Source organism: Perca fluviatilis, chromosome 6, assembly GCF_010015445.1.
Source record: "Perca fluviatilis chromosome 6, GENO_Pfluv_1.0, whole genome shotgun sequence".
Lineage (NCBI taxonomy): Eukaryota > Metazoa > Chordata > Actinopteri > Perciformes > Percidae > Perca > Perca fluviatilis.
The window spans coordinates 20,289,322-20,303,513 of NC_053117.1; the positions used below are offsets into that span (position 1 = coordinate 20,289,322).

Below are 14,192 nucleotides of genomic sequence, written 5' to 3' on the forward strand. Positions count from 1 at the left end.
TGCCCTACCAGACAAATACAGTCAGTGCTGATTTTCTTGCTTCTACTTCCTGTTCTTAATCTACTAAAGAACATTTGCTGAATGTCTTTACAGTACTATCCTCAAGGAGACTGTGGAAGGTGAACACATTGCACTTTATCTCATTGTATGAGATCAAATGTGAATGCTGAAAAAAGGAGGATTGAGAAAGAGCTGAAATGCTTTGAGGGGAAAAAGAAGATATTTCAGATAAAGAGAAGAGGTGGAGGTGGGGAGTTACAACTTCACCACCTTGAATGTAATGATAAGGGGTTATGATGAGAGTTTGTATGTGAGCATAATAAATGTATGAGTGGGAGGAGGACACAAAATTCTTATCATATGTTTAGCAGGCAGGTCTTAACAGGCTCCATAGACAGCTTGAGCACAGCTTCTCTTCTCTTTTCTTCTCTTCTCTTCTCTTCTCTTCTCTTCTCTTCTCTTCTCTTCTCTTCTCTTCTCTTCTCATTCTGTATTGGTACCACAGGCAGAGCAATGACACCACATTGATTGATGTGCCAGTGTGACATAAATGTAAACATATAAATATTACAAAATGCAGCTAAGAGGTAACAGAAGGCAAAGTGTGTATTTCTAAAATAAGACAAGCACTGTTAAACTGGCATTATCTCATTGATTGATGACAAAACATAACAATGGTCATTTGGTAATAGTAATTTGATTATCATGGCTGTAAGATAAACTGCACTCCACTTAAAACATCCGCGAGTTATTTGTTGTGACAGGAAATGTGCAAGCTTGAAAGTAGCTTTAAATGTCTTTTTCTCCACTACCAAAACTTATTTTAAACAACTATGGCGTCCAGTACAACATTAACTCAATGATTTTCACCAAAGTGACATACAGTATGCTATTTTATCATCATTTTCTTATGTGTTATGTATTTTTAATCCACTATTTTATCTGCCATTTTCATCAGGTGAGGTTGCAGATGCAGAGAAAGAGGACTGTTTTCCCTGTGATGAAGGCTGCAAGCAGTGTGAACGCAGTAAATAGACCACTTCTTTTTCTTACTCCTCTCTCTCTTCCTACCTCTTTCACCTTCTTCATCGATCAAAGCGTAGAAACAAAACCAAGTGCACTATAGCTTCAGCAGCAGCTATATGCTGCAGCTACAGCACACTGCAATATCTTGCAGTCAAAGTAAATGTAGATGAGAAAAACTTTTATAATTTCAGTCCTCAGGAGTGAGATACAGTGAGATGTCGGGAAAGCTTGTTACCAAAAGATAAAGATTTACTGAAGGCTACTAAATGTGTTTGACAGTGTAGTTTTGAGGTGGGGTGCCGGCATTTACTAATGATGCTGCCATTGACCACTGTTGCACCTCACTCTTTGCTCTAGGCTCTCTTTTACCGCAGATACATCGTCGTACATTTATTTAAAATGAGCCCCAACAACTGAGCTAAGTTATTAAAATATAATGTGTTCTGCAATTAATGAACATTTTGTTTATTCCAATAAGCCTCATTCATTAGGGAAGTCATTTGGACAAACCAAATCAACCATCTCTTAGAATCTCTTAGCTGTATATTTACTTAATTATCAGACACCATACCCCATTTAGATGCCACATTAGTATTTGGACTCATATGCAAAAGATCTGATATTTTTTACTTTTAGGATTGATGTTGATTATCTTCTCCACAAGGAACACCTACCTGCAATCTAATTGATGTCAGAGTCAGACATTATCTATCCTGCAAAGGGTTAAAAAAAGAAGAAGAAGCTTTTCCACTCCTGGGTAAATGCTGCCGGTAATTGTTAGTCCTTCCACTGCTGTTTACCTCTAGACTGTTAATAAATATAAAAAATCAACATACCTTTGTATACAGCTAAACAGGACACTAAAAGGCTATTTTTCTGAATGGTATTTTGTATAAGATTTGTTGTTTTTTCTCAACACTGTGAAATGTGTCATTCCTTGTACTTGTACACCTCAGCCTGTCAGTACAAGCCACATGAAGAGTCACGAAAGCACTTCCTTCTCCCAGAAATGCTCACCAACATCCCCACCATAGAAAGTTGTTATTTTGCTGAACTGGTCTGAGGTGGAGACTGGGTGTTATTATGTCATTATGCATTCTGGGTGGAATATCTTTCTCTCAACCCCACCACAGCCTCCCTCCCTGCCTGCCACCCACCCGCTCTTAGTAATCACAATTCTGCAAGCTAAATAAATCAGTCAGCAGATTAGAGATTTGGATGATTGGCCCTGTGACGCGATGCTACGGGCTAAGGTAAAGATGAAACAGAAGTGTAGTGTCTGGCATCTCTGTGTGTGTGCATGCTTACACTAAGTTCTCATTCTGCATTTCTATGCTTATGAAAGCCAGTTTTAGACATTTACCGTACTGTGAAGACATGGTTGACAATCTGAGGATTTGAGTGTGGTTCTTAAATCAAATATTTAGTATTAGATATAGTTTAGGATTAAGATTTTGGATTAGGTTTACAAGTTAGTAAATGAGCTGTGTGTGTGTTTATATGTTAGTTTGTAGCGTGCTGTAAGATCTATCAATGAGCTCGCCAGCCTGACGGTGTGTGATAAGATGCAGCAGCCCCTCCTCACTCCTATCTCCTCCATCAAAATTACAAATGTACTTCTTTTTAACTCATCATCAGTTTTATGCCCATTAATCCTCTTTGCATAGGGGTGCAAAAACGTACACGTCGTGTTTTGAATATGCCCCTTTCTAATGCCTGTTAAAGGATTTTTATTGTGGAGTTTTTTCTCACCTGAATCGAGGGTTGAAAGACAGAGGGTGTCATATGCTGTACAGATTTTAAAGCCCCTCGAGGCAAATTTGTGATTTGTGATATTGGGCTTTAAAAATAAACTTGGCTCTGTGTAACTTGTTGAATGGCAGGGATGCACGTGTCTTGTGTAGCCCAATGATACTAGCTCTCTCAGGCGGGCAAAATCAGCAGAACTTGACTTTTACTTAGGATACATAGCCTTCATTATCTTGGCCCTCCTTGGCACATGGCGACATTGCTTCTTCTATTAGGGAGCACCACTGCTGACACATCCCTAATCAGTCTGTGTGCTCTTCTGTGTTTATATTTTCTCTAAACTTCACCAGTCCTCCTCCCTGGTCTCCTCAAGACAAGGTGATTTACACATGCTGTGCAATGCACCTTGATTTGTTTACTTTGTTTCAATATTTACTACTATTGATCTTTTTTTGGTTACATTAGGCTTCAGGGAAGAAATATTACTGTACTTTACTGTCAGAGGCTGTTGGCACGCTGAAGCTCATCTCACCTCCAGTTCTCAGCTGTTTTGAAACTGTGCAGCTCACATTTGTGCTCGAAAAAAGCTGTATTTCTCATGAATGTTTTGCTTCATTATATTTACACATCTATTCTGTTTTTCTCTATTAGCAATCCACTTCTCAAACACTTCTTGATAAGCACACTATGTCACTTTCTCAAACTGAAGTGATGATTTGAGGTGAGAGTAAAACTGAGTTCATCCATCCCCCCTCCTGATTTTGTATCACCTCTTTTTACTTAGTGCTAATCACTTTAATGTGTGATTGTGTGCATGTGCATGTATATCATGTGCGTGTAAGTGCTAGTGTAATATGTAGCTTGTGAGTGCATGTAGACTCTAAATGTGTATGCACATTCCACAAGTGCATACTTCAGGATGTGTATGCCAGTTTAAATTCTGTTGAAATCCCCCCTCCCCTGGCTTTCACAGTTAATATTTATGCGGGAGCTATTTTCTCTCTTCACATAGACACAGCCTGAAGGCATGATTTCCGGCTCCTCTGTCCCTCCCACCTTTCCTTTCTCCCAGTCTCTCTCTGTATGAGTAATTGCTTTCACAGGTAGTGGCTTGTCGACTGCATTGAAGTGCAAACCAGTGCAGTGTTAAGTTGTGGGTGCTGGAAGGAGACTGAGAGAGGAATGGGGTGTGGGGGTCGATGGAGGTTTTTCTGGAGAGGATGAATGTCCCTAGGGAAAGTCTGCAGAAGGGGCTTTTTTTAGTAGTTATTTCCATCTCTTTCTCTCCCTCCCTCTATCTCTCATTTACCCTCTCTCTCTCTTTCTGCTTCCTGATCCTATCTTTCTCTTCCTTTTGCCCCCCTTCTTGCTCCCTCTGTCCTTGGAGATGTTTTGACATCATTGGACTTTGATGACAGCATGGCTCTTTCTCAGTTACCAGTTGGATGGTTTTGATTGACAGCAGGAATTAATTAAAAACACAAAAAAACACACACACACACACACACACACACACACACACACACACACACACACACACACACACACACACACACACACACACACACACACAAAAACACACAACCTAAATAACTTATTAATATCCCCTGCATAGGTTCCCCCAGTCTCCAATATACAAAATACACATTAACAGCAAATATGTTTATAATGTATATAGTGTTCTACATAACCTGTCACTGACATTATGCTCGTTTTTGTGTTGTTCAGCAAAAGTACACCTGCAGTGCTGCACAGACAGCACAGAAACACACACACACACACACACACACACACACACACACACACACACACACACACACACACACACACACACACACACACACACACACACACACACACACAATAACAGACATTATAGATGTGAACTGAAATCTCTTTGGCTTTTACATTTGTTTGAGGGCTTCTGAGTTAGATTTGTTTGCTAGTTAGACATTGATCACACTCATCTGATAATTAATCTGTGAGTGCCATTCAGTTCTACAGCGAACTGAACACATTTATTGTTTAGTGTTGTCAGAGTGCCTCCTGCTGGTGTTTAGGGAAACTGGGTTTAAAAAAAATGACTGCGCTGTCCTTGGGTGCAGGTAGATAAGATAAGGTATTTTCCACATTTTTGTATTTGAATTACATAAACAGACTACAATTAACACTTACAACCACAGTAACTTAATCTTTATGTTGTTTTCATTTAGTATGGAAGGAATAGTTAGAATAGATCGTCAGTGCAAAAAGGGTCAAAAATACAACATCATATTTACTGTAAATGTGATTTGGACAGAAGCTGCAACAGCTAATACTTATGCTGATTAAATAGGCTTTCTTTTTCTGTCTTGCCTTGAGATTGCAAACAGAGCTATTTCAGGAAGTCCAGAAATCACAACATGCCTGATCTGTTATCAATGATTTCATTATTTTCTGCTTTTCACCACAGAGACTTCAGGAGATCAGTCTCAGGAAACAGTTTGCCTCAAATGTGAAGATGGTTACTATCAGTAAGTGTCTTCGGTTGAGCGTTAAGTAATTAAGTTGCACCGCAATATTCATACAACCTCATATTTATACTATCCATCTTTCTATCTGTCTGTCTGTCTGTCTGTCAGGTTGGGCACAGACTGTCATCAGTCCTGTCCAGATCAGACGTACTGTGTGAACGACACCATGATGTGTGCTCCGTGTGAAGACAAACAATGTGTAAACTGTGACCAGACCCAGTGCTACTGGTGCAAAGAAGGATTCTACGTCTTTGGTATTTGAACAATTTATAATTTTGAGTTATGGTGTGAATATCATCTGGAGACATTTCTGGGGAAACTGTGATCCACATCTGATTTTGATATAATATACTGTAATTTAGTAGATACCCCTTATTTAAAAAAAAAAAGAACTGCACATATCACAGTAAAAGTCCCCATCTCTTGGCAAGTACAAAAAGTGTCAGCAATGACACATTATTTCTTTCTATTTAAAGAATAATAAGTTGAATGGCATATAGAGTAAGTGTAAATGTGTAATTGTGTGTCCAGATGGCCAGTGTGTGGATCACTGTAAGGAAGGTTTCTTTGTGGACAAGGAGAGCCGGGAATGTGAGCCTTGTCACCGTGCCTGTCGTACCTGCGGAGGGCCACAATATGAAGACTGTGACTCCTGCGAGGATGAATTCACGCTGATAAAGGGGGAGTGTTTAAATGGCACACAGCTTTCTTCCTGCCCTGAGAAACAATTCAAAAACAGTACGGCAAATGTTAATTTTACCTCAGTACTAAATGTTGTCAACATTACCTACTTGTCTCTGCTTGTACAAAATGTGCTGCTGACGTTCTACAACTTTCCTCACATAAACATCAAACCCAAATTAAATTACTGCTGTCAATTACTGAAGCATGCAGTGAAATATGTTTTTCTATTTCTCATTAGGTATTCAATAACACATCCTTTAGTCTATTTTTGATCCCATCTTGTTTCTTTCTTGTCATTCATGTCTACATATTTTGTCCTGGTCTCTGTTTGCTGTTTACCATCAGGTGATGGCAAGTGTGAGCAGTGCCACTTCTCCTGTAAGACTTGCTCTGGTGCAACGAAATCTGACTGCAACAGCTGCAACTCTGGTAAACATTTGCTGTCTGTATGTCACATTAGACTGAGCTTCTGAAAACATTTCTGAAAATGTTTAGTGTCTTAGATGTTGCAAACTTGCTATCACAGTAGATGTTTTTTTCTTTAGCGGGCAGTGTGAATTTAAACAAGCTGTTGACCACTGACAATGTTTTTGCACTGGTTGCTTTTTTTTTTGTGATTTGTCTTTCTGTCTTCAGGTCGTTTTTTGACAGCTCGACAGACCTGCATGTCCCATTGTCCATTCGGCACGTTTGCCAACAAGGCGTCCAGCCGATGTGAAGATTGCTCGGAAGGGTGTGTCACGTGCCAGGACGCCCATCAGTGCCAGAGCTGTCGCAGTGGGCTTTACCTCCACAATGACGTGTGTGTGGTGGAGTGTCAGAGGTGCTTGTCCTGTTTTCTTGACTTGCACATGAAAACCAACCATCATAATCCATCAATGACACATCATTCTCACCTCTCTCTGCCTTTTTCTCAGAGGGTTTCCTCAAGGTGGAGTATGCCAGCCCTGTGCTCCAGAGTGTGCATCCTGCCAGGGAAATTCCTCTCACTGTCTGAGCTGTGAGAAACAGTACTTACTGCTGGACCACTCCTGCAGGTCTAACTGTCTAGAGGGCTATTACGCCACCGAGACAGAATGCCGTCGCTGTCCAGCTCACTGTAGAGAGTGCAATCAAGATGGCCTGTGTAAGAGTGAGTACGCTGGGTGGAGCAGTGGAGGGTAGAGAAATGGAAGATGAGGAGAGGAGGATTAAGAAGAGGTGTTGTTTTGAAAGTGACTTAGTTTAGTGTTGAAGTAGGTGGATAGAGGAGGAGGAGATTCAGGAGAAGGAAGGTGAGGAGGAAATGCATAGAGCTCTTTCTCTGCTCTCTGGACTGCAAATAGTTCAGACATGAAGCCTAAATATAAGAATTAAAAGGGTAAAGTGAGGACCAGAGGAATATCAGATGACAAGAAGTATGCAGGGATTACAGGAAACATTAGAGAGAAGATTATTTGGGGAAGTAAAAAACAGATAAAACCATCATTTGTCAGGGTCAGAGTAGCTTTAGTAGTAGTACCTTTAACTGGAAATGTATCCACTTTAGACAGACAAATTCACCACATACACTACCTCTTAGTACTAAACTACTATAAAATATAATTGGTCTTAAGGACATGGTATGACTTTTATTTTTCTAAATGTATAGGTTTTCTTGATTGATGATTACAGTATGTGAGTGGTAGTTGCATGGTTATCACTGAGGTTAAACACAAACAAGCTTTTTATAAGTCTTGTTGTAGAAGTGAAAAGTGGATAAGAAGAAAAAGCCAGTTTAGGAATAGAAAGTGAGGGCTGCCTGAGGGGATGAAGAAGAGGTAAAAATGTACACCACAAAAAGATAGGAGTTGCTGATTGGGCTGTATAAGTGCAAAGAAACTGAAGCACAAATAAAAGGCTACTTCTAATACTTAGCCATATACATATATTTTAAGTCTGTTGAATAACAATAACCATTACATTGTGTAGACTAGTGTAAGGGCTCCCATCAATAAGCAATTAATTCCAGTTAAATCTTAAATGACTCATCATAGGTTATAAAAAAGTCTAGTTTTAAAATAAAAAAAAATTTAGTCACTGGCCTAGATTTCTTTTAGTTTTTTGCAAACGATGTAAATAACACTGTTTTGATTCTAATTTTGCATAACTCTCTCTGTCTCTCTTTCTCCCAGAGTGTGCCCAGTACTACTTCCTCCATGAGGATAAGTGTTTGGATGATTGTCCCAATGGCTACTTTGCCAGCGAGAAGCCACAGGAGTGTGTGCGTTGCCATTCTGATTGTGCGTCTTGTGGCGGACCGGGCATTGATGACTGTGATGTGTGTCGCAACCCGAAAGCTGTCCGTTTCAGTGGAGAGTGTCTGGCTAAGTGTCCCGAAAACACTTACTATGATGCAGCCACCAATGAATGCAGAGGTAGGGAAGGTGGATGTTTATTTTAATCAAGCAAAAGAAAAGAAAAGAAAAATTCTACTCCATCCTTACAGGATTTATTAGTGTCTCATTGCTTTTCATTTTCCCAGATTGTGACAGGTCATGTCTGACCTGCTCAGGCCATGAGCCCTCATCCTGCCTCAGCTGTGATACCAACAGGCGTAAAGATGCCAGTGGACACTGTGTGTGGTACAGTGAGTGCTCTCTGAGCTCATACATGGACCATAATGGGGATTGCCAACAGTGTCACAAACTCTGTCATCGCTGTTCTGGGCCGGGCAAAGACCACTGCCTCAGCTGCAACAAGCCAAACTTCCTACTGAGTAAGTTATATCATAATAGTGCTAATAGTGCATAATATGCTCCTTATCCACCAACAGGAATCCTTTAAACATTGTAGCTTTGTGTTCGTGTCCATCAGACAACACATGTATGCAGGAGTGTCCTGTGGGTTACTATGCAGAGGACAAGGATGAACGTGCGTGTGAGCGCTGTCACTTCAGCTGTAAGTCATGTGTTGGTCGTCACAGTGTGCAGTGTGCCAACTGTAAAACTGGATTCTTCAAGCAGGGAAGCAGCTGCGTTGAAACCTGTTCAGAGAGGTTAGAAGAACACACGGACACACAAAGTCTTCTCTTCTTTTTCATCAATAAACATCCTAAACTAAACGGATATCCTCTCTCCATTTTAGTTACTTCGGCAACACCACCACCATGGTTTGCGAGCGATGTGACCCCTCTTGTAGCCAGTGTTGGGGTCGTGGTAACAGAAACTGTCTGAACTGTCGGGAGGGCTACGTCTATCTGAGGCAGAGGGGACAGTGCCTGCAGAGCTGCCCTCCAAGCTACTACCAAGACAGCCGGTCCAAGACCTGTCAAAAGTGTCACCCCACCTGCAAAACCTGCAGCGGTAACGAAAGCTTGTCATGTATATATATATATATATATATATATATATATATATATATATATATATATATATATAATATTCTGGGTTATATATAACATATTTTACATCACATCTCTACGTATATATTCTCAAATAAGTGTATAATGCATGCCATAGTACTATTATAATAAATCTCTTATCTATCATAATTTCCCCCCAAGCTATGATATACTTTTGCTTGTCGCCTTTTGATATGCTTTAAATCTGGAAATTCCAGTTCAGCCATGTGACATTTGACAGTGTTACATTTGACATAACAGTGTTGTTATATGTCATATCTCTCTATCTCTGTCTCTCTCCTTCCAGATAAGGGCGCTCTGGCCTGTCAGCTCTGTTATGAAGGCTACACGTTTATGGGAGGCATCTGTGAATCCCAGTGTCTTGTAGGCTTCTATGCTGCTTCACAGGTGACACAGCTTGTGTGTTACTTCTTTTCCAAAGAGTGTTTCTGTTTACATTCAACTAACCTTTCACATAAAAAAAAAAATTAATAACATATTATAGCTATTGCTGCAGTTTGGCAAGGCTGCTCTGTAAGTCATGAAGCAGTATAGTTGGAGATAAAATGTGTGAAAGTGACACCCAGTCTGCTGTGTAACTAATCCTTCTGTTTGCTTTAGGGCTCTGAGTCCGAGAGCGGAGAGCCAAACTGCAAGGCATGTGACCCGTCCTGCATGGACTGCCGAGGTCCCGGCATGTGGAGCTGCACAGTGTGCCATGCACTCCAGATCCTGTCTGATGATGGCCGCTGCTTGTCCTGCTGTGGAAATGAGACGCGTCTTGATGATGAACCAATACCCAGGGAGTGCTGTGACTGCAAGGCCTCACTAGGTAAACAATAACCCACACTGGAACACAGACTTCCAACAAAACACACACAGATACAGACTGTATTTAGACTTGTTCCTGGAAAATAGTGTGTTTGTGTGTGTGTGTGTGTGTGTGTGTGTAAAATCAGTAACATACTTTCAGGGCATCTTTAAATTGTAATGGTTGCCTGTATAATTGATAGCGTTCCCACTGGATAGACATGAGTTTCATCTCCCTGCCAAACAAGGGTTTCCAGTGTTTTAAAATGATGGTAAATATGTTCCTATTACAAGGAATTTTCCGATTGCTTTTTGGCCTCTGGCCATCACAGACAAGACTGCATTTGATTAAAACAAGACTCTTGTAAAACACACTCATGCCACACAAAGGATTAATTAGAAACAAATCCAGTATACAGATTATACTTGTTATTGTAACCTAATGGTGTGCTCCATCTCCTTCTCAGAGGAGTGCATCCTGGGTGTCAACTTTGTGTTCAGGGAAGCTGAGGATTTAGAGGCTTATGGCAGCAGCGCCAAACTCTTTGTCACTGCCTGTGTGCTGATTATCCTCTCTGTGGGCGGAGGGGTATTCCTCTTCCTCAATGCTAGATCTAAATCACTTGCATTGGCACCAAAAATCAAAGCAGGAGGCTATACGAAACTGGACACCAATGGAGGCATTGCCTCACAACCCACCACCTCTTCATTTGGGGAGTACAGCGACCGAATCGTTACATGCGAGGATGATGAGGAGGAAGAAGAAGATGATGACATTGTGTACATGGGACAAGATGGGACGGTGTATCGGAAGTTCAAGTATGGACTCTTGGATGAAGATGAGATTGAGTTGGAGTATGATGATGAGAGCTATTCATACAGATGAAAAGAAAGCACACAAGACCTGACTGGAGAGAAGTAGCTCTTCCTTATATAATAATAATAAAATAATAATAATAATAATAATAATAATTTGTATTCATATAGCACCTTTCGTACAAGAAATGCAGCACAAAGTGCTTTACAATAAGGGAAAATAATAATTCCTTACTATTATTGTAGTTTAAACAATTACAATACAACAATTATTTCTCACCCTTTTTCAGATACATGGTCTATTTAATAATTTTTTTAAAGGTTGAATCTCTTCAAATCATGTCAGCACAATCAACAGGTGAGGCAATCGTGGGTGAAAGAGGGTGACAAGCACACAGCCATGTTTTTTGTTTCTTCTTTTTTTTTTTTTTTTTTTTAAGATGATTTTGTTTGGCATTTTAGGCCTTTATTTTTGGCAGGACAGCTTAGACATGAAAGGGGAGAGAGAGGGGGAATGACATGCAGCAAAGGGCCGCAGGCCGGAACCGAAACCCACGGCCGCTGCATCGAGGACTGAGCCTCTGTATATGGGCACACGCTCTACCAGGTGGGCTACCCAGGCGCCCAACCATGTTTTTCAATGACATCACATTTCCAAGACATTTTAGTCATACGAGCCAGTTACCAGTCAATATGTTGATGACATTTAAGATGGCTGCATCTGAAATTCTAGAGAAGAAGTCCTTATGACTGTCATCAGAGACGTTTGGCTGCTGGGTCAAGTTGGATGTTGATGATTGGTCTAGCCTCAACATAAATAGTTTTGGTTTACTGTCGGATTATGCAACGTATTACTTGATTGGGAAGAAGAGTTTGACAGTGTGCAAAGTACGGGGGAGCTAGGGGGAGCTCGGCTCCCCTTAATAAGACATGGGCTCTCCTGAAAAGGTGATTTGTGAAATTTTGGGGGGGTCTCTAAAAATATGAACAGTGTATCATTTTGATGTGCAATTTCAGTTTTGTGTAATGTGATAATTGTGGATTATTATGTGTAAAATTGCAAAAATATCATTCATTCATGCATGACGGCGATTTAAACCTAATTCACTTCAATAAAGATAACTATACATGCTATTCTTGTCATGAGCATCAAGGCGTGGCGGTGCTGCGGTGCAAATTCAACTCATGTTTAGTAGGCCTACATGTTAACTCCATAGACTGTTAATATTAATTTTACAGTCAATGGTTAACTCAAAGATTCGTAGAAAAAATATAAATGTTGGATTAATCGGCGCGCAAAGTACGTGAAATCCATTCAGCAGTTAGCATCATATAGCCATGGTAAAGAGAAAACAAGGCAGTTTAATTCATTTTGGTTTTACTAAGAAATTGTGTAGCGATGGCGTTAATAGCACGACTGATTCACCTGCTGCAAGCCCTGTTAGCACACCTCCCGCCGGGGTGACAACGCAAGAAGAAGCTGAAGAAATAATGTCCTCTCTGGCTGAAGATGGAGGTGGTAACAGCTCGTCAGGGTCCGGTCACGATCCTGACCTCTCTTACTCCTCTCTCTCGTTAAATTGGAACAGCCAGCAGTGGAGAGACTGGAAGAGCCCATATACATGTCTGTTTGTTAACCCTTGTGTCGTCTTTAACCCTTGAGAGATTATCTATTGATTGATGGAATAGCTGGCAGTATGACGCCTTTGCATCTTGAACAAAGTCACACTTGGCCGTTGCATCAGGCTATAGGCAATTCCAGGTGCAACTCCCAATCCACTTTTGTTTGCAGAGTAAAGTTGAAGCTCAAACGGAACATGTTAGAGAGTTTCCCCTGCAGGGAGATCAACAACTAAAACCTAAGATTTGCTCCTCCAAAAGGCCTCAGGCAATACTGTAACTACAGTCTGCACACACTGTGGACACACAGCACTTTGTTCAAATGCTAACACACTGCTGGCAAAACGGATGGAAGCTTCGGGTGCATTCCTTAGGCCTAATTGAACGGAGGAATTATGGCATTCTTCAGTAGCCCGATTAACTTTAACCGTTGTCCATGTGAAATCTCAAAGACAGCCTGATGCTTTGTTGCTGTTTGACCTATCAATTCCTGTCAATAAAGTACTGTATAGTAGGGTAAATGCTGTATAGTGCTACACTTGTAGCTGTTATGTATTTTGTAACTTTGTAAGTTGAGTTTGATTTCTTTTTTCAGTCTCAAACCTCAGGGGAAGTTTTGAATGTGCTGACAATCATATAACTTTTCATGTGTCTGTTTACATTTTCTAGAATAAATCATATCATTTAAAGAAAATATGTTTACAAAACATAAAAAAAATAATATGATGCAGTAGTTATTGTCCGCTGATTTCGCTTAGAGAAAGGACATTACATTTAATTTCAAATTTAAGTCTATGTTGTTAACAACCCAGACTCCACATTTGGACAGAATGCTTATGACATTAGAAACAGAGGAAGTATATTACATTTGCCTAATGGGATATACGTCCTCTGTTTCTGCATCATCTGGTTTAAAGCTCTTATTAATAACAGTTGTAACATTACTGTCATTACTTTTTGTGTTACACTGTGTCTTTGTTAAATTTGTATAATGGACAGTGTATCGCACTGCTTGAGTCACCTCAAAACTCAAAGGAAACTTTATACTGAAGTACAATCTGATCTGTAACCCTGTGTGGTACTTTGAATCTTTACACAGAGAGGAAAATCTTTTCTCAGTGGTTTCATCTTGTTTAGGCCACAGTGAAATGCTGGCATCTGCGTGTCGGTGCGTGTGTTCAGTATAGTACTGCTCAAAACACAGCAAAATGTTGCAGGAGACATTTTGCTGTCTCCCTGAGATAATAACAGATGTGCGTCCCACCCGCAGAAAAGTGCGAAGAGGAAATGATTAGGATCTTTCGCTGTACTTGGTTGAGGTGAAATGTGCTGTGAATCATTGTTTCATAATAAAGCTGGATTTTGATCTATGTTGTGAGTGTGCACTCTTGATGAAAATGTGTGAATTGCATGCAAATCAACAAAAAAGTGACTGCTATTAGCCGTTCACTGTAATTGTTGAGCCTAGTAACATGTTCACATTGGATTTGTTGAGAGTGGTGTGCTATGTAAGAAAGCTAAATTAATATACAGTAGTATTCTTTTAAATAAGTAGAAATCCGTATGTAAACCGAAGTAAGTGTGGTCTTCATTTAACTGGTTCCTCATCTGTG

General features: G+C 40.3%; 1 protein-coding gene across 1 annotated transcript in view; it reads left to right on the forward strand.

Moving 5' to 3' along the window:
- The window catches only part of pcsk5b (proprotein convertase subtilisin/kexin type 5b), a 74,076-nt gene extending 63,002 nt beyond the window's left edge, over positions 1 to 11,074 (forward strand). Inside the window, exons 24-37 of the mRNA XM_039802868.1 lie at positions 959 to 1,027; positions 5,228 to 5,288; positions 5,397 to 5,542; positions 5,820 to 6,026; positions 6,318 to 6,401; positions 6,609 to 6,795; positions 6,890 to 7,104; positions 8,126 to 8,368; positions 8,476 to 8,709; positions 8,808 to 8,988; positions 9,078 to 9,295; positions 9,641 to 9,741; positions 9,955 to 10,165; positions 10,611 to 11,074. Coding sequence (XP_039658802.1) covers positions 959 to 1,027; positions 5,228 to 5,288; positions 5,397 to 5,542; positions 5,820 to 6,026; positions 6,318 to 6,401; positions 6,609 to 6,795; positions 6,890 to 7,104; positions 8,126 to 8,368; positions 8,476 to 8,709; positions 8,808 to 8,988; positions 9,078 to 9,295; positions 9,641 to 9,741; positions 9,955 to 10,165; positions 10,611 to 11,029 — 2,576 coding nt within the window. The 3' untranslated portion in view covers positions 11,030 to 11,074. The remainder of the gene's footprint in view (positions 1 to 958; positions 1,028 to 5,227; positions 5,289 to 5,396; positions 5,543 to 5,819; positions 6,027 to 6,317; positions 6,402 to 6,608; positions 6,796 to 6,889; positions 7,105 to 8,125; positions 8,369 to 8,475; positions 8,710 to 8,807; positions 8,989 to 9,077; positions 9,296 to 9,640; positions 9,742 to 9,954; positions 10,166 to 10,610) is intronic.
- Positions 11,075 to 14,192: the final 3,118 nt, after the last annotated feature.